Source organism: Ostrea edulis, chromosome 9 (genome assembly GCF_947568905.1).
Source record: "Ostrea edulis chromosome 9, xbOstEdul1.1, whole genome shotgun sequence".
NCBI lineage: Eukaryota > Metazoa > Mollusca > Bivalvia > Ostreida > Ostreidae > Ostrea > Ostrea edulis.
The window spans coordinates 58,788,894-58,811,266 of record NC_079172.1 but is presented as its reverse complement, the minus strand read 5'-3'; the positions used below and the strand labels follow the sequence as shown (position 1 = coordinate 58,811,266).

Genomic DNA, 22,373 nt, shown 5'->3' with positions numbered 1-22,373 from the left:
ATATCTTGGATTGTTTTGGCACTACTATCTATTAGATAATGCATATGTATAACCTTTTCAATTTTGCACCACTGGGGGTGGGGTGGGGTTATATATGTTTTACAAACATTTAAATTCATTTTAAATAAAACATTCTTGTTGAAATCCTATTACTGTAATGGAAATGCACAAAGTTGAGTTGTAGACTACTTCTTTGCCTAGCTGTTGACAGAATATCAATTTAACACCCCCCCCCCCCCCCCCAAACACACACAAAATACAAGGTAGAGAGAAAATCATATTCTGAAACATGATGATGAATTTTATGCCATTTTTGATAACGTATGGCTCAAATTCTTTGTCTTGATGTAAACATTAAAAAGTCTTGCTTTGCAAAGATATTGGAACACAAGCAAATAAAACAGTAATGAAAACAGATTAAACTTTATTAAGCCTATGTCAAAATTTAATTGTCCAAAGGTACATTATGTAATACATATATAAACAAGACAATCATTGGCCTTCATAATGGTCACCTGAGTTAAAGACAACAGAAAACTGAAAACTACACTTAAGACGTGTCACTAGAAGTGAATCTCCTTCAAAATTGGGTTTATTGCAGTTTCTGGTAGTTGGAAATCCTCAAATGTTAAATGTAATAGGTATAATACACAGTAATCAACCTGCACTGATCACAACAGGTCATCACTTGAGTGACCTGACTCAGACGACCTATGAAAAGTTAATTCTTTTGTTTTAGAGAAAATCTACTGAAAATACACAAGTCAAGTTTATCACAGTCAGAATGTATGTGTCTCACAATTTCCTTTTGAATACGGATTAAAAGAACGATGTCTACGTCTGGTCCACATCCTGGGTAAGATCCACTTTAACCATACTGGTTGCAGTGGACATTCCACCTCCCCGTAATCCGGCCAGGAAAACCTTGGGATGTGGCACGTTGGTGGAGGCATCCGTCTTTGTCTGGGTCTCTTGTTCCCTGTAAAAGTAAACATTATCCGTTATTGTGAATTCTTTATTTTAACGGGGATCTTATATTTATTGCTATTTGAAAAATTATAGACAGTGTAGATTTTTGCTTGAGTTTTCCTGGATATTCCTATGTAAAACTTTAAATGCCTATTGTAGCCACACCAGGCCCATGTCTAATCTTGAATGTACACTTTATGAAGAAACTCGGATCTTGTATCTATGACAATACTTTCATCTTGATTCTACACTTTATGAAGATGATATCCTTAACAAATTGAACCTTTGTTGTTCTTGTAAAGAATATCTTTAAGAATTTCCCATAACATCTCACCCAGATTTTCACTTAAATCTAAGATGTGTCATAATCCTTGGGCTGAAGTAAAGAGTTTTAAAGGTTTTAAGCTGACCCCTATAATCCCCCAAAGACATTGAACAAAAAATAACCAAGTTGGCACCCTATCCCCCAAAGATGCTGTACAGCAATTTTGGTAAATTAATCATGCAGTCTCTGAGAAGACATAAAAAAAATGCTCAAAAGTTTACAGCACATGACAGCTGATCTGAGTGACTTAAAAGTTTACAGCACATAACAGCTGATCTGAGTGACTTAAAAGTTTACAGCACATGACAGTTACAGCACATGACAGCTGATCTGAGTGACTTAAAAGTTTACAACACATGACAGATAGCTAATCTGAGTGACTTAATCAATGCTCAAAAACTGCATTTTGTTATTCAGCAGAATGAACATGAATTAAGTACTCAGAATGCATTCATTTCATATTGTGTATATGTGGAAACCAAACGTAAAATACTATCTGAAAAGTTGACCATGAATTATGACTTACTTTGGAGGCCAGACTTGAATGGCAGTGTCCCTTCGCATGTTACTGAGGTTGGTTTGCACTGAATGAGTGATGCGTGTTCGAAGGTTGGCCTAAAAAAGAAAAACACATCTTGTAAAAACTGAGAGTCCATTGATAAGGACTCTCTCACAATACTTTCTCCACTGTCAAAAGTAATTATTAAAATATACAAGGTTACATTGCTAATGGAACTTATTTTGATATCACTCTGATGAAATACACCACACAATCATTTACTGAGACCAGTTTAATAGCTTTTCTCACCACACGGCCATTTACTGACCAGTTTAACATTTTCTGACCAGTTTAACAGTTTTCTTCACCAAACGGTCATTTACTGACCTGAGTTTAACATTTACTGACCAGTTTAACATTTACTGACCAGTTTAATAGTTTTTCTCACCACACGGTCATTTACTGACCAGTTTAACATTTACTGACCAGTTTAACATTTACAGACCAGTTTAACATTTAATTACTGACCAGTTTAACATTTACTGACCAGTTTAACATTTACTGACCAGTTTAATAGCTTTTCTCACCACATGGTCATTTACTGACCAGTTTAACATTTACTGACCAGTTTAATAGTTTTTCTCACCACACGGTCATTTACTTACCAGTTTAACATTTACTGACCAGTTTAACATTTACAGACCAGTTTAACATTTACTGACCTGAGTTTAACATTTACAGACCAGTTTAACATTTAATTACTGACCAGTTTAACATTTACTGACCAGTTTAATAGCTTTTCTCACCACATGGTCATTTACTGACCAGTTTAACATTTACTGACCAGTTTAACATTTACTGACCAGTTTAATAGTTTTTCTCACCACACGGTCATTTACTGACCAGTTTAACATTTACTGACCAGTTTAACATTTACAGACCAGTTTAACATTTACTGACCTGAGTTTAACAGTTACTGACCAGTTTAATAGCTTTTCTCACCACATGGTCATTTACTGACCAGTTTAACATTTACTGACCAGTTTAAGAATTTTTCTCACCACACGGTCATTTACTGACCAGTTTAACATTTACTGACCAGTTTAACATTTACAGACCAGTTTAACATTTACTGACCAGTTTAATAGTTTTTCTCACCACACGGTCATTTACTGATCAGTTTAACATTTATTGACCAGTTTAACATTTACTGACCAGTTTAATAGCTTTTCTCACCACATGGTCATTTACTGACCAGTTTAACATTTACTGACCAGGGGTGCGTTTTACAAAACAATTTACGACTTGCGACCAACTTTACATAATGGGATTTTTCAGTTTATTGCAAGATCATTCACTCTAAATGCAAAATATTTTTTTTTAAATGTTGAAAATTAAGCCTCAGAAAAGTTTTACTTCATTCACTCAAAGAAATAACAGTGTAATACAATTTAAATTAAGACTTGCGACTTTGTCGTAAGTTTTGTAAAATGGGCCCCAGTTTAACATTTACTGACCAGTTTAATAGCTTTTCTCCTGAGTTCCCATTCATTCCACTCGTAGGACTTGACAATATTGGACTCCATGAAATGTGTGTCTGTCTGTGTGCCACTATCACACTTAGTGACAGGCTTCTCTATCATGCGGCCTTGATCCTTTCCCTGTCAATAAAGCATCACACGACTCTCTTAATACCACTAATGTTGCACATTTTGAAATACTGAATATTTATTTGTTAACTATATTCAATTGAGACTTTTCGGAGGAGTTATCCACCCTTAGTAAAAATAAGAAAAATCTAATTATCTAAAAACATGTGCAGTAAATGATAAATTTTAATTCATATTTTCATAAAAAGAAAGTTTATGTAACTTTTTATCAAAAGATTTGTATGAAAATATATTTCTTTTAAAAAGATCAATATCTAATAAAGCACGTGCATGTTCTTCCAATAGACTTCAATGTAAATATCTAGGTGAAAATCAAAATTTTGTGAATTTCTATTGTGGATTGTTTTTGTTCATTAAACACTTCAAAATGATTACAAAAATCATACCATCAATATATTAGATATGAAATATGATCTTCGAAATATTCATTGAAAAAGTTGAAAGCCCCAGGAAATACCAAATATCAACTGAGAGAGTTGAAAGTGAAATACCAAATATCAACTGAGAGAGTTGAAAGGGAAATACCAAATATCAACTGAGAGAGTTGAAAGGGAAATGCTGAATATCGACTGAAAGAGTTGAAAGGGAAATGTGAATATCAACTGAGAGAGTTGAAAGAGAAATGCTGAATATCAACTGAGAGAGTTGAAAGGGAAATGCTGAATATCAACTGAGAGAGTTGAAAGGGAAATATGAATATCAACTGAGAGAGTTGAAAGGGAACTATGAATATCAGCTAAGAGAGTTGAAAGGGAAATACTGAATATCAGATTAGAAAGCTGAAGACATCTCCATCTACACAAAATCTATCATTACTTATATTTCACATTTCAGACTTTTCTACATTCTACATACACAGAAATGACACACCCAAGTAAACACTATACATAAAATTCACTTGATTAATTTTAGACAAATGTCACAGGTCAGTGTGCCGGTTTCGAGATATGTTCGAGTTATTTCCCTTTGAAGAACTCTCGTACATAGTAAGGCGCGAAACAACTTGTTGCACGCGGGAGTGGGACAAATATCCATCACTACATAAATAAATGTACTCAGTATGTTTCTCATGCGCTGTTTCGTCACCTGAACTCAACTGATACACAACTAAGTAAAAGATAAGTATTCAGGGAGTAATTAAATACATGAAATTCTTGTTATATCACATAATTTCGTTGATTGTAGGTATCATATCACTTTCAAATATGACATTGTTTTTATATTTCTACTTTAGTAAAACATTCTTTCGATAGTATTTTGTATTTCCTACATTTACATATTAAAAGAGAAGCCGCTTTTAATACATTTCATCGTCTTCCTCATTGACTGTAGGTTCACTCTATCCCACTTAGGCACTCAAAGTTCCACTAAATGTACCTCCTGCACAGGAGAGCTCCTATCTCGAAACTGGCATATTGAATCTTGTCATGCAGCATTGATTAGCCTGATATCCACAAATGTTGAGGACTTGATAATCTACAAATCTAAACACAGTAACACTAATATCCCCTGTTTCGTTACCTGTGAATACGGTGTGATTGAAGCAAACTGGGTGTGTAGTTCTAACAGCTGAATCAGTTCTGGACTCTTTTTAGCAGCTTCTGCTACCAGTCGAATGTAACTGTCAATGATAAAACAAGATATTACATGTATATTGAGTATTTTACAAGAGGCCCATGGGCCTTAATGGTCACCTGAGTATCACACCAGGAAAAAATGACAAATATCAATAATCTACATTGTTAACAAGAATGGAACACCGATATATTGAATGGAGAAAAATGGATGTCTTCGATGTAAGCAAGTCTACAAATGATGGTGTAGAGAGTTTGTACCATTACTGGGTTGGGATGAGAACAGAAATATTTTATCAAATTTTCTTTTTGGCCATGTACATCTATCTTTTTAGATCCGACACTGAGAAAGTAGGGTGTTAATGGATTTCCGTTCTTTTATATATATAAATTCTAGTTGTAGGGTGTTACTGGATTTCCGTTCTTTTATATATATAAATTCTAGTTGTAGGGTGTTACTGGATTTCCGTTCTTTTATATATATAAATTCTAGTTGTAGGGTGTTACTGGATTTCCGTTCTTTTATATATATAAATTCTAGTTATAGGGTGTTAATGGATTTCCGTTCTTTTATATATATAAATTCTAGTTGTAGGGTGTTAATGGATTTCCGTTCTTTTATATATATAAATTCTAGTTGTAGGGTGTTAATGGATTTCCGTTCTTTTATATATATAAATTCTAGTTGTAGGGTGTTAATGGATTTCCGTTCTTTTATATATATAAATTCTAGTTGTAGGGTGTTAATGGATTTCCGTTCTTTTATATATATAAATTCTAGTTGTAGGGTGTTAATGGATTTCCGTTCTTTTATATATATAAATTCTAGTTATAGGGTGTTAATGGATTTCCGTTCTTTTATATATATAAATTCTAGTTATAGAGCTCCACCCTTGCACTATAATCCCTGATCCCAGAGACATGAATTTCATTATCCCTGATCCCAGAGACATGAATTTCATTATCCCTGATCCTAGGTGCATGAATTTCCCAATCCCTGATCCCAGAGACATGAATTTCATTATCCCTGATCCTAGGTGCATGAATTTCCCAATCCCTGATCCCAGAGACATGAATTTCATTATCCCTGATCCTAGGTGCATGAATTTCCCAATCCCTGATCCCAGAGACATGAATTTCATTATCCCTGATCCTAGGTGCATGAATTTCCCAATCCCTGATCCCAGGGGCATGAATTTCCCGATTTTGGCGGAGGTCTCTCTCATTATTATGATTATGAAATCAATTTCATCATTTGATGGCCAGCTTAATATGGACACTATAAAAACATCAACACGAGAGGGTCTGGATTTCCGTTACTCCATGTGGATGGCTACAGATGATTAAATTGTGGTGCTACTAACCTTTCAGGATTCTGTGTAAATTCTGTTGCTGCATTCTTGTTGTAGAAAGCATAATACTGGTCCTTGTATCTTAACACTCCCACTTCCGGATTTGATGGTATCAGAAGGCGATCATATTTTGCTAAGGATAAAGCGCAGTAACCCTGGAGAAGAACAAAATTAGGTTACAATGTCTCTCAAAATGAAATACAGTTGTTGGCCAATCTTTTTTTTATGAGAAATTCTTTTTATTGCAATTAAAAAAAAATGTCATAAATTTTGCAACATAATTACATTAATAAAATTTGTGCTTGAATGCAAAACTTTTGCAATCAAAACCAATAACTTTTAATACAATTAAAGGCAATAACATAGTAACATTTATAATTAAGTATTGATTTAGGAAATGATTATCTTCTCATTTGTTACTTGCAATCATTAATGCTGATTTGATATGGTTACACACTGTGTTTTACTGGCGATGCGTTACGCCATGAAATTTTTACAATTGACATTATGTTTTAAGAAAAATGGTGTTCTGTGCTAGCTACAAAAATGTAAATTTAACCCAGTCCCCTTCTTCGCTAGCCAAAGGGAGTGGAGTGGACTGAAAGCCCAGTCCCACTAAATATAAAATTCATGTTTATACTACATGTATATATACAATCAGGTCTGAACATGCAAGTTAAACTAAATCTCATTGTGATGGCAAGTATCACAAAAGGCCCCACTTTGTGGCATCATCTGCTAAATTCAACGTCCATAACTTTCAAAAATAGCTCCAACTTGATCTGTAACCCACTGATATACTTAAGTTTTATGTGCTATATATTTTGAATACAGTACCTGCAGGGATAGCCAAATAAAGTTCGGAAAAGCATTTCCATGGACACACACATGGGTGAGCACAATAGGGCACCCGAAAAGGTTGAGAATTGAATTGAATCTTCAATAGGAACACCACTGATGGCAAGAGTTTAGCATAAACTCTACCCGACTTGTGGAGGTGAGCTAACACAGGAGAAATTGGCTGCCTTTCTGCCTGTTTCTTTACTATGGATATACTCACCCTGTACTGGAGTGGCAGTTTGGTAAAGTTTTTTGTGGTTTCTGAAAACAACCAGTCCGAATCTTTGAAATCCTTGGGATTTATTCTATTTTCAGGTCCAGATGTCTATAAAAATTGTCATAGAAAAGAAATAAAGCTCTCTAAACACATTCATTAAAACATTCAAAATTGGATCTGCTCAAGCTGCATACAAGGGTTGTTTAGAAAGTTCACTGACTTATGATGCATATGACGCGAGCCTTCCCATTTATAAGGAATTTAATTTCAGGGTTAAAAAGACTTGTCACAGCTAGCTAACTCCTTTGCGATATCTGAATTTGGTATAACCAAATTTCTAAATGACAAAAACAAAGGATCTTGATGGGATATGCAGAAAAAACTTAGTTATATCCATATATTTGCTACATTCACATTCATACTGCACAAGTTTTTTCTAATACTATCAAATGCTGTTTTATCCATGTGTGAAATATCTCTGGGCCACAATCAAAAAATATTTATATTGGCAAAGAAAAGTTGAATATATGAATGTAATGTCACATCCCTATCCCTTTTGATTAAGTACCTAATCGGAAATGGAAATCTATATATAGCCTGCTCTCTTATCATCACCAATACAGGTCAGCCATTAAAGGAAATTCCCTCTTACATATCACAGTCTTTCAAACATGTGGTCCATCTCATAATTTATCACATTTTTCTGTGACTTTGCTACAGTAGCACAAAACTTAAAAGACATCCTGTGATGCTGAATGAAATTTACAGTAACTACTTATAGCACAGGGGAAAATAACTTTCTCATAGACAATGGGGAAGTACTGAAATTATTGATTTATTCAACAATAAATGTATATCATAGACCCCCAAAATTTTACTGATGATTAGCATACACCTACAAACTTTCTCAACAGCCCTTGTAATGGTGACCGATTTTAAAAATATGTGAAGTAATTAAATTTAAACTATTAGCAAACCTCTTGAATTCTCTGCTCATCTGTTTTAACATTTACACCCTCTAAGAATGGACTCAGTGCTTCATCGCTGAACAATTCTCTGTGGCCCTGTAAAAATAACAGAATATATCAATACACAAGGCATAGAAGAAAATGAACACATTTTGTATGGGAGAAGTTTATATCTTTAATTCACAGGGTTCATCTGGTCACAGGGTTCACTCAAATTACATTATAACATTCATCATCTTGTCAGTCTTATGTAATCTTAATAATATAAAAAAAAAACACCCAAAAAACTGATGTAGTTGTGCCTTCTCATAGTTACTATGTTAACCTCAGTTTTAGTTTTAGTTTTATGCTGTTGTATTTATTGTTCTCTGTTTTAGTTTGTTTTTATTGTTTTACATGTAAGCACTTTAGAGTAATAATTGTTATTGTCTTAATTAGATAAAGCGCTATATAAGCGTACATGATAATAATGTAACATAATACATGTACACTATAGATGCAATTTCTTAGAATTTCTATCATTTCTAATACTAAATCAGACTGGGATCAAATTCAAAATCTATTTGTCCAAAATGGATGAGCGAGATCAACTTAATTTATTTTGAACTTCGAATATATAGAAAAATAATCAATTGTGTTCCTTGAATCTAAACTGTTAATTAGCTATCCATGTTTATTCATATTGAGCATGAAATATGATATCACAAAAATGGTGGATTTTTGTAGAGCAACACAAATGATTGAGTATTTGTAAAAACAAGGTAGTAATAATTAAAGTCTAACCGTACACAAATAAGATTAGCAAATTGTAAGGAAATAGAGAAATAAGTTGTGTTTATGACATCAAAATAAAAATTTTTTTTTACAACACGTACAATACATATCAATTTCATTTATTGTATTTCATGTTGGAGTCACTGAAGGAATCTATTGAAGGTTTTTAGGATTTTCAAGGACAGATTTTGACAATCAACACATTTATTACTTTCAAATAACAGAAAAATTTTGACCCATTTGGTTTTCTATTATAATGAGAGATAGAGTTTGCATATACATTGTATGTTCATAGATGTAAATATATAAAACTATATTTAGATATAGAATGTAAAAACCATTTCACCAGATTGGACTGACAGAAATAGACAGATGCAAAAAGATAAAATTCAAACTGAATAATTGAATTTTATAAATGCCTTACCTCATGTGAATTAAGAAAGCATGCACATTTTTAAACAATGAAATGTTGTTGGATCGGGTGATGAAGTACCAGCAAGCATTGCAGAAAAAATTCATAACCCACGTTAGCAGGCTATGCAATTTTTTCCTGCAATGATTGCTACCTTCATCATCTGATAAAACAACCAAGAAAGACATTTTATTGTTTATATTTATTATTCTATGTATTTTTTGAAAATATAAACTAAATTTAAGTACTAAAATATATCACTGACAATTTCATTACTTTAAACAGAACAGTAAAATACAGCCTTTGACCTTGACAATGCTCCATATTTGGTAATGATTATGCGGAAAGGTGATACTAAAAAAACGGATCAAACTAGTTTGCAACAAACATGTATTCATTGTCAATGATGAATGCAATGTCAATTTCAATAGAAATGTAAGATTCAGTGAATATAAATGTTGATGCAATAATAATTGTTTATGTTAAAAATTTTAAATGAGGACAAAACACAAACCCTGGTATATGGTTCTAGACTGGCCAGAATGTTACTTAGAACACTGAGTAAGACCATTTCATCCTGAAACCCACTCCACAGCTGAGAAAGGTGGATAAACTGTGGCTGTAAGAGAAAAAGGATCAATATTTATTAACTTCTTCATATACACCTGAATTTCTGAAAGCATTTTAAGTAACCTGCATTTCCTCTCACTATATTTACTAAATTAAAGTCATAGACTTGTACAGTAACAGAACTTACATAGACTTGTACAGTAACAGTACCCACATAGACTTGTACAGTAACAGTACCCACATAGACTTGTACAGTAACAGTACTTACATACACTTGTACAGTAACAAAACTTACATAGACTTGTACAGTAACAGAACTTACATAGACTTGTGCAGTAACAGAACTTACATAGACTTGTACAGTAACAGAACTTACATAGACTTGTACAGTAACAGAACTTACATAGACTTGTACAGTAACAGAACTTACATAGACTTGTACAGTGACAGTACTTACATAGACTTGTACAGTGACAGTACTTACATAGACTTGTACAGTAACAGTACCCACATAGACTTGTACAGTGACAGAACTTACATAGACTTGTACAGTGACAGAACTTACATAGACTTGTACAGTAACAGAACTTACATAGACTTGTACAGTAACAGAACTTACATACACTTGTACAGTAACAGAACTAATATACACTTGTACAGTGACAGAACTTACATACACTTGTACAGTAACAGAACTTACATAGACTTGTACAGTAACAGAACTTACATAGACTTGTACAGTAACAGAACTTACATACACTTGTACAGTGACAGAACCTACATAGACTTGTACAGTGACAGAACTTACATAGACATGTACAGTAACAGAACTTACATAGACTTGTACAGTAACAGAACTTACATAGACTTGTACAGTAACAGAACTTACATAGACTTGTACAGTAACAGAACTTATATACACTTGTACAGTGACAGAACTTACATACACTTGTACAGTAACAGAACTTACATACACTTGTACAGTGACAGTACTTACATAGACTTGTACAGTGACAGAACTTACATAGACTTGTACAGTGACAGAACTTACATACACTTGTACAGTAACAGAACTTACATACACTTGTACAGTAACAGAACTTACATACACTTGTACAGTAACAGAACTTACATAGACTTGTACAGTAACAGAACTTACATACACTTGTACAGTGACAGTACCTACATAGACTTGTACAGTAACAGAACTTACATACACTTGTACAGTGACAAAACTTACATACACTTGTACAGTAACAGAACTTACATAGACTTGTACAGTGACAGAACTTACATAGACTTGTACAGTAACAGAACTTACATACACTTGTACAGTGACAGAACTTACATAGACTTGTACAGTGACAGAACTTACATACACTTGTACAGTAACAGAACTTACATAGACTTGTACAGTAACAGTACTTACATAGACTTGTACAGTAACAGAACTTACATAGACTTGTACAGTAACAGTACCCACATAGACTTGTACAGTAACAGAACTTACATACACTTGTACAGTAACAGAACTTACATACACTTGTACAGTGACAGAACTTACATAGACTTGTACAGTAACAGAACTTACATAGACTTGTGCCGTAGGAACAGCTGTTTTAGACTGAACAGTTGCCTGAAGCTGCTCCATTCTTGTTGCAAGCTGTTGCTCTAAAAGTTCAACTTGCTGAGCACAACTTATGACATCATTCTGTAAAATAACAACAGTTTTTATTTTTCCAATTATTTTTTTGACAATTAAAAACAACAAAAGATGAAAAGTTGAAAATATCACACTTAGCTATAGATCCATTCTATTGAGAGAGAGAGAGAGAGAGAGAGAGAGAGAGAGAGAGAGAGAGAGAGAGAAGGGGGGTTCTGATAAGAAATTCTCTTTTAAGTCCTTGACTCAGGTGAGCTAAACAGCTAGACCCTGGGTACATACCAGAATAACCCGGAGGAATGCCTCATGCTGTCTAGTATTTATTAATGCCTCCTTCAGCAGCTGTAACGATGGCCCCTCTTTGGAGTCTCCAGACATGCTCTTCTCAATCAAAGCTATCAAAAGACATTCTCACTGTACCATTTAGAATGTTTAAACAAAATTATTTTATACAAGGTGAATATCAAATCAAAAATTTGAATTTGAGAGGACATGATGCAATGTTTTAATGATATGTTTTTATCCAGTCAACCTGTATATTTATTGGCTGATTTGAGAGTTGCTTGGATTTCAGCATCAACATTCTGAGTGGTAGCAGGAACTGCTTCATTCAAAATGGCAGGCACTGTATAACAAAAAGAAATAGCAATAATTATAAACAACAATATTCCAAGGAAACATGTTGCCTGTGATGGTGCTAGTATGAGAGGGCATCAGTGATAAAATTCTCTATGTATCAAATTACATTCAAACAAGACATAGACAAACTTATAGCCCAGATTGATATTCAGAAGTAAAAAACTGGTTTTAAAAAATTCCTTGCATTTTTATCATATGATCTACATAGCCCAAACCTGGAGTCCGAGCATGCCTGGGCCATTAATCTCATTAACTATTAGTATGCACCAACCTTTTTTCTTAAGAGTTCCCGAGTAGGGAAGGAAAATTCTAAAAGTTCAATGCATTTTCACTAAACAATCCTTACCATGAGCCTCCCCCTCGGAACTTGATTTTTATTTTTATTTTACACAAGGGGCTATGAAATGAATTTCAAATTTTTAAGAGAAATTTCTTTCTTCATTATCAAAAACAATATGTAAACAGTTTATAATGTTCCATGTTCAAAAGTCTAGAATTACTTGTTTTCTAAAAAGGAACAATGTACCGGGTATTTTTCAATGTAAGTTCACAGTATGAATGCCTCACCTATGGGGCATGACTTTCAAAATTTTGTATATTTCCATGAATAATTAGTGTAACAGGAAGGGAGAAAATGTGATGGACCAGACTGGGATTCGAACCCGGACCCCATGAATCTCTAGTCAGGTGCTTTACCAACTGAGCTATCTGGACACCAATGATCAAACTCGTCTGATCGCCACATTAAATGTCTTCACACTTGAATGTATCAGCCCAGGATCTTTATCCCCTGGCAGGCATTTTCACCTGTTAACTCCAGGGGTTGTTCTACAGCACCAAATATAACAGGGAGAAAATCAAGACCAGGATATAGACAAGTTTTACTGTATTTCCCAACGTCCTCCAGGTGGAGGAGAACATGACCCTTCATTTGACATTTGAAGAATGAATTCTCTCTGCACAAGAATACTACATGGTAAGTTTGAATAGTTAACATTCAAAACAAGAACAGCAACAGACAGATGACAGACTAACTTTGATAAGAAAATATCACTCAGTTGAACTATATTGCAATCAAATATAATGAGCAAGCTAGAATCTTTATTGACACATTTTTCCATCCACCTAAAACTTAGAAATTAATTAAATCTAAAAACTTTTAAGATGATGAAATTAGTACGTACAGTCATCGATGCCTTCTCCTCCTTTACCACATTCCTTGTTAAATAATCTAATTCCAGTTACAATCATCGTCAGCTCCAGGAGTTGTCTTTCCTTATCTCGCTTTGTCAGTGACATGAAAGTTCCCAGCTCTGTCTGGGGGAAAACACTCTGTAAGGCAGCTACAATGAAGTTAGGGGAAATGATACCAAAATTCATTTTGATACATTAGGAATACTTTTGACTAGTTTGTACATATTGTAACCGGAAAGGGAGAAAATGAAATGGACTACACCGGGATTGGACCCCCCCCCCCCCCGAATTCTCTAGTCAAGTTATCTACCAACTGAGCTAACTGGCCATCGGAGATCAAACCAGGCTAACTGCCTACAATATGAAATCAATACCCCACAAAGGTTACATTCTGAGAACAAGAACTCTATTTTTCACATAATATATCAACTATGAATTTGTGTGTTCAAGGTAACATGACATCAGACATTACACTTAATACAATAAATATGAAGCATTGAATAGAATGAAAATCAATCAATATACATCATATACTATAATCTCATACCAGTTGCCTCCCTGACAACAGCAATATCAGTGGGACTGCCTAATCCGGACCTCAGTAACACTGCTGAGACGATCTTTCTGTACAAACTCTCCAACTCTTCTCTGGTTCTGGCTCGACTGTCGGTGATTTCTCTAATGACTGGTTGTAACCGAGACTCTAACACCCTCCTATGTTCCTCCAGAAAATCAGCTGAAAAGGTTGAGTCATTGTTATTTTTGTATGCAAATACATAATTAGACTTATTCTAGTATGATTTGAGAATTTTGAAAATGTCTTTTTTCTTTCTTTCAACTTACAACGTGTTGTGTAGTTCATGTCGAAATACACCTGCATTTTGACAGTTTCCAGAGAGGGTGATCTGGTGTCCATAAGTCTGTCAACACAGAGCTGAAATTAGAAAATTTGGAAACTAACTTACCTAAAGATACAAAAAGTTTACATAGTGAAACAAAATATTATTGAGAATAGCAGTCTTAACAAACTTCATGAATTTCATACAATAACAAAACGATAAATGCCATTAATATTTTCCCCATATATGTGAATTAATGCTTGAATAAAACTCCATAATTTAAGAATACATGTATATATTATGCAAAAAAGTATTATTACATGTACAAATACATATAGATAGAATCTACCAGTTGTTTGCAATTGTCCTACACTTTCCAAAAGAGACTACCATGATCTTAATTAGTTTGGTGGAGTACTTCTGATTGTTTGTTTTACATCCATTTGTGAAATTTTCACTCATATCAAGATGTCACCAGGTAAAGTCAATCAATCAAATAAGAAATAATCAAATATTGTGCTAATGTGTGATTGGAAGCATGTCCTTAGAATATAACTGGCATTAATTCGATACTTTTTTCCCCATCTGTGAAGTCCCTGGAGTCAGTGTTCAATTTCTTAAGTCAATTATTCCTAAACTGTGTTACCCCTCTTGCAAAGAAAATACAGAAACAGTGTTCACTGCAGCTTAGCATTTCTGGAGGGGGGGGGGGGGGGGGGGTCCACTGATTCACAATACTAATAACCAAAAACAAAGTTACTGGTCCTGTACCCGATCTGTCTATCCTTCTGTTGACTGAAGATTAAATGTAATGTAGTGCATTAAAAGATATTAAAATGAAAATTTTAAAAATCTATTTTGATTTATTAAGAAACTTTCTTCATTACCACATACCTTAATAAGTTTTTGTACATCATCTTTGGTGAGTGTCCGATCCACATTGAATTCATTTGATGGATCCAAAACAACAGCTTTTACCTTTCAAAGATCAAAATAAAGTTACATGATATGAACAATCAAACTTTCATAATTATAATATTTTTCATGAAAAAGTATTATTTGCATTTGATCTAGCAAGTAACCCCTGTACAAGAACTCGCTAAAAGTCCATGGCCTATATATTGTGAATGTGGGCCGTTTCGACCCTAGAATATATGAGTCGAAACGTCTCACCTAATTTTTTTTATTGATAACTGGGACGTTTCGACCCAAAGTTTAATCTTAGACTCTCTAGATCTCTCTCTCTCTCTCCATGCATATGTTTATATAAATTATTTTGTTTTATGTGTTTTTATGAATTGATTTTGGAATGTCAGTGTTATGTATCTATGATGTTAAATAAATATGTTTCAATGTTTGCCACTTGCGTTGTTAGTTATGGAGATTGTGATTTACATAATGATTTTTGTAAAGTTTGAAAACAAATGCTTATTTCTTCATTGGAATTCATTATTATAATAATTAATTGTCGCTGTGACTACAAAAAGCAGCGTGCGAGATAACTGCGATTAAACGTAACAAAATTGGCGCTAATTGGTGGACTCGAAAGCGAAGCCTTTAAAAAATAATTAAGAGGCAGTGTTTGGCGTGGAGATCATAATGATGAGATCAATGTATACACATCCAAATACATATGAAAGTCACCCCATCCAAATACATATGAAAGTCACCCCAAACAACCTTCGCTACACCCTTACAAGTTAGAGTTGTTGACAATTCAAGATGTCTGGTAAGATGAATTCATATTATTCTTCTGAAGACTGATTTTCACATAAGTGTGAGATTTCCTCATTAAGGACATGCGGGATGCTGTGGCCAAAAATAACTCGTCAATGAATATTGTTTCTTTTTTTCATGAAGCACCATCAGGATGTACTTTACAATGTGTATAAATTTCATGGTCACTTTCTAGGTATACAAGGGAGATAATAAGGTTTGAATTACCCCCCTTTTTGAAAATTGTGAATTTTACAAGATAATTCTGATTTTCATTTCAAAAAAATAATTTGATGGAATTTTTATATATATATCTTTTACAGTAATAATCTTTAAAATATATGCAAAATATAAAATGAATAATAATAACATGCTTAAACATAGCCGTATGATAGGAAATTGAGAAAATTGAAGGATTTGGGGTGGAAATTAGTACTCAAAAACAGGGTAGTCCAGATACTAAATGAAGTACTGCTCGAAAACCTCTCAATGAATTTTTTTGCAAACACTGCAATTAAAAGATATTCATATACTTAACTTCCTGTAGAAATATGAAGGAATGAAGCTAATCTTGATTTTGAGGTAGCTAGTCCTTGAAGTTATTCATTGATATGTTCACTTGGGGTTAGGGTTGGCGTAATATTTTTTTAATAATAACTTTCAAGCTTATATTCTTTTCATCTACAACTACTGTTAAAAGTAATGGGAGAGGGGACAATCTCAATATATTTGCACTACAATTTTTTAATTTTTTAAAAGATGCTCATGCACTGTCAAAGACGGGGAGGGGGGGGGGGGGGGGGGGGGGGGGGGGGGGGGGGGGGGGGCTAATGCTTTGTGCCCGTTTTGGAATACATAGTTTGAAACTATATTTGTTTTGATCCTATTGAAATATTTAGAATTTTCATGATCATGGAACAAAAATTGAGTTAATGAAAACAAATTAAAATTTTAATCTTTTTTAAATATACATGTATATATCTGTATTATATATGACTTTGGACAAAACCTCTAGCTCTACAATTGGTCTTCCTTCAAACCACGGGGTTAGATTTAGTTAACGTCAATATAAGCTACTACTTGTTTACAAGATCAACAGTACTTCCGTGGCCAGGGTAGCTAGTGTTGCTTGACTCGATCGCCTCCATCCTATTTTTCAAGGAATTTATGTGTTGCACACATTGTGACTTTGCACTTTTTTCTTTTGCACACGTTTGCTTCTCGCATACTTTCCGACGTGTATAATATTTATTACATTAGTTACCATTTTCGCAGCAGTGTTTCGTAAAGTTAGTAAAAATAATTTGTATTTAAAATAGTTTGAGAGATAAAGCGTACTTAGATTTACATGAAAATGCCTGGGAAAATTAAACATTCCTAGCATGGACGTTAATATTTGACCTAAAGTATCGATCTTCGGCATATGGGGTGGGGGTGGGGTATTTTTCGCAAATAATGATCGATTATAAAAGCATCTGAATTATTCGTACGTTTCGCAAGCAAGATTCGGAGAAATGTGTGCCCAGTTTTAGTTTCATACTATTATAGTAAATATTAACAAACGATCATCATCTTACACTTGCACCGAGTCATTGTTTACAGACGGTTGACTTTCCTTTTGTAAATGCCTAGATTCAAATTGCATGTATATGTAGGAGCGATTTCGGCTATACTATCAAAATTACTGTGGTGCATACTGTATATATATAATATATACAATGTATATGAAAAGGGAGACTTGTAATCAATATGAAATAGAAACAAAAATTATCATTTGACAAGAATTCAATCAACAGATTTACACATGACACTTGACAGCAGTAGCAAATCACGACAAAATATGATGACATTTTCCCCGCGGTACAACGTCGTGACGTACTTTTTTATTGTGACGTCATATAGTGTGTCTGTAGAGCATTGTGATTTTTCTCGGAAATCTTTAACTATAGCTGCGCCCGGTTCTAAACTTATACTAAATTTGCAATCATCACATGATCATCGTCCCGCATATCCTTAGAAATAGACTAAAACCGTCAGATGAAATGAAACACAATTGATCATCGAAACATATGAGGTCGAAATGTCTTTGGGGTCGAAACGTCCTAGTTATATCTATAAAAAAAATAATTGGACGCTTACACCCAAAATGGGGTCGAAACGTCCTAGGTAGAAATGTCTTTGACGTCGAAACGTCCCGTTACCCATATTGTCACCCCAGTTCCACACAACAAATCTGGGAATTCTAGGGTCCCAAAAAGTATACAGAGGCCACTTAATGAGGCCAAACCCTTAAAGAAAATCTAGGATTCTTTTCACTCTTGTGTCCTCTAAAAGCTAGTGCATAAACAAAGCCCATGGAATGACTGAACTGTAATTGTAAAACCTGATGTACATATTTTCATTTTCTATAACTCTGCTTACATATCGTCACTTACCATAAAGGCAACAAGAGTTTCTGACACAGCTTGTCCTTTGCTAGCACATTCTTGTGCGATTTCCCTGATGATATTTTTTATCACACTCTCCGCTTGCGCTCGAGACATGATTGCTTTTTTTGATTTTGTAACTATCTGAAAATAACAACATCAAAGGACTGATCAAGCCAAAAAGCAACCTCGGTGATGAAACAATAATAAATTTTCTAAGTTTAAATGTACCTTTCAGGGGAAATAAAATCCATTAACTTACCAAAATATTACTTAGTCCTCCATATTGTTTATCCCTAGATACAAATGCGTACGCTTGATCCGGAAATGAAAGTCCCACGTGACCCAGATGATGATCTCTCATTGGAAAAACTAATTTATCGCTTATATAAACACAAAACAACGAGCCCGATTAAAAATATTGACGTTATGGTATAAAATACAATTTGTACACAAAAAGGCTATGAAGTATTTTTTGTTTCTTACAAGCAAAAGGCCTACATACAGTACTTGGCCATAAGTATGTTCCCAAAGAAAGTAGATGTATCTTTTTGCTGATGAAATATAGAGTTTTAAAGGAATATACTTTACATGACTCTTTATGTACCACAATCTTATTTATAGTATTCAATGTATTGAACAATTTCAAACTATTAAATCAAGATACATGTTTATTGTTAAATGATGATCAACGTGAAATAGTTCAAATTCACATAACTGGTAAATAATTGGAAGTCGATGTTTTTGCACTTGAAACTTTATCCGCCCTAGATATAAATTAGAAGAATCTAATTTTCTATAAAAATTTGCATTAGATTATTAATTTTATTTCATATTTTTGATAGAGAGAGGGAGTTTATTTAACTTTATACAGAGAGATTTTTATGAAAATATAATTTCTTTTTAAAAATACATGCATGTTTTTCCCATAGACTTCATTGTAAACTTCCAGGTGAAAATCAAAATTTTGTAAATTCCTGTTAAAGTTATTTAAGTTAAACCCTTCAAAATTATATACCTTGGTTACAAAAAATCATACCATTCTTTCATTAGAAATGAAATATGTTCGAGATTTCCCGGAATAATGTTTTAAAGGTGTTTTGTTTGCAAGTTAGATATTTTAGCGAGTTTTTTCCCCCATGGTTTGATGCATGATATTAATATCTTATCAATATTTGCATAGAAGACTGAAATGGACTACTTCAAATAAATGACCTTTTATGTCAAGGATAATAAAAAATGGGACAATTTCTATAAGTATGCAGATTCCTCTTTCGTGTGACGAGAGTTAAGGTTAGTATTAACAAAGTCTTAGTCCAGAAAAGTCTTCACAGATTCCTCACCTGGGAGCAAGGATACAAAGATTACAATCACTCCGTACCCTGACCACTTTGTACCCACGTCATTTCGTACCTTGACCACTTTGAACCCACGTTACTTCAATTATTTGAAGATATCATCAATTCATTTGATGTGCGCAACAATTTAATTAAAGATCTCTTCAAATAATTAATGATATCTTCAATTTTGAATTATTGCACGCATTAATTGAATTGATAATAGCATTAATTCTTCAGCTGATGCGCGCTTTAATTGAATTAATGATATCTTCAAATGAATTAATGATATCAACATGCAATTGAATTGATGCGCACTACAATTCAATTGAAGAGAGCAATAATTGATATAATGCGCACATTAAATCAATTGATGAGAGCAATAATTGAATTGATGCGCGCATTAATTCATTTGACGAGAGCAATAATTGATTGAATGCGCGCATTAATTCAATTATTGCTCTCTTCAATTGAATTAATGATATCTTTGAGTTATTTGAAGAGAGCAGTAATTTTTTTAGAGAGAGCAACTATAAAATTAAAGATATCTTCAATTCAACATATCCACAATTGAATTAATGATCTCTTTAATTGAATTGTTGCTCTCTTTAAAAGAATTGATGCGCGCATTAATTCCGTATACAAAAGCATTGTAAATAATTAAAGATATCTTCAATTGAATTAAAGAGATCCTTAAATTATTTATACCGAGCTCTAAATTAATTATTGCGAGCAATATTTCTACGAAATTGATACTCTCATCAATTGAATTGAAGAGAGCAATAATTGAATTAATGCGCGCATCAAATCTATTATTGCTCTCATTAATTCAATTGATGCTCTCATCAATTGAATTGAAGAGAGCAATAATTGAATTAATGCGCGCATCAAATCTATTATTGCTCTCATTAATTCAACTGATGCTCTCATCAATTGAATTGAAGAGAGCAATAATTGAATTAATGCGCGCATTAAATCAATTATTGCTCTCATTAATTCAATTGATGCGCACATTGATTCAATTGATGAGAGCAATAATTGAATTGAAGTGCGCATTAATTAATTTGATGAGAGCAATAATTGAATTGATGATATCTTCAAATAATTGAAGATATCTTCAATTATTTGAGTTTATTTATGTTAATTTGGCACTCCATAATTATGGTGTAGGGTACAAATTAGTGACTTCTTTGTATCTTGGTGTTGGTGATGATGTATGCAATTAATTATTTGTTCACCTGAAGATATTGATTGGTCCTACTTAGAAGGGAAACCAAGAAATGTGGACAATCCAGTCATTTGGTTTCCTCCTGTCTGTGGTACAGACAGGTTTATCTGTAAATGGCTTTCAGTTTTTGAAAGGATATGATATGATATATCTCAAATCTCTTCACACGGGTATATAGAATGAGCGCTACATGAAACATTTGCTGATGTACAGCCAATATTTTGATTAACGAATGGGTCATTTAAGAAGACCTTTCGAAGGTTCATTTTCGTGTTAAATTCATGTATCCATTTGCCCTTCGCAAGGTCATCGTGGGAAACATCTATAGTAAAATCAGGGCATCGTCGTGCTTATATCGTATTTAATCATTGGCAAATATCACCTAACAAAACACCAAGCTGTCCGATTACCGCAGGGAGGCAAAACAACGACATGGGGCTCTCACAGTGCCGTCGTTTGGCCATCGTATTGTAGTACGATCACATCGGGAACATGGCGTCGGCAAATACAGACGAACTGAGCAGCCCAAGCGTTTTACGTGTGACATGGTAACATGGGTATATAAAGGGCTGGTCTCGGAGCATCTTCCCCGGTCAATCCTGAGCAACTCTACAGATCCGAGGCGTGTGCAACCTTACAGCTTAGATATAAATGCAAGATGGCATATTTTGATGATGCGACAATTAACCAGGAAAACGATATCAGCAGCACTGTTTCCTTTGATGCATCTCTGAGAACACGATGATCAACTCCAACAAGCTCAGAACCTCCTGTACAACAAGCTCAGAACCTCCTGTACAATAAGCTCAGAACCTCCTGTACAATAAGCTCAGAACCTCCTGTTACGGCTAAAACTGTCTTATCTAATTTTGTAATTTCTTGCTATTTGTAATTTCAGCATTCGACATTATACTAATCTTGTGTGGTTTATTCTCCCAGGCAAACCGAAACGAAGGGTGAAATCGAGGTCTATATGGGACCCCTCATGTCTGACTAACAAAAAAGAGAATGCTGTGACCACTTTAGCACCTTAACTAAGCAGCTAGAAACAGAGGATTGGTCCCTCTACAGCTACAACGGTAGATCCTGCGAGGGGTAGAGGGAAGGCAGAAGAGAGAAGGACACAAATCAATCATTTACACGTTGGTACATTGGCTTCGC

At 34.0% G+C, this 22,373-nt stretch overlaps 1 protein-coding gene across 1 annotated transcript; it reads right to left on the bottom strand.

Moving 5' to 3' along the window:
- Positions 1-407: 407 nt before the first annotated feature.
- Positions 408-18,988, bottom strand: LOC125659535 (cilia- and flagella-associated protein 206-like). Its single transcript, XM_048891220.2, has 17 exons — positions 18,910-18,988; positions 18,657-18,791; positions 15,400-15,483; positions 14,510-14,600; positions 14,214-14,402; positions 13,657-13,815; positions 12,366-12,458; positions 12,116-12,228; positions 11,762-11,881; positions 10,115-10,219; positions 8,424-8,510; positions 7,450-7,554; positions 6,402-6,544; positions 4,985-5,084; positions 3,311-3,454; positions 1,821-1,909; positions 408-979 (listed from the first exon to the last, which is right to left on the bottom strand). Exons 2-17 carry the CDS (start codon positions 18,762-18,764, stop codon positions 835-837), a joined length of 1,875 nt encoding a protein of 624 aa, XP_048747177.2. The 5' UTR covers positions 18,765-18,791; positions 18,910-18,988; the 3' UTR covers positions 408-834.
- Positions 18,989-22,373: the final 3,385 nt, after the last annotated feature.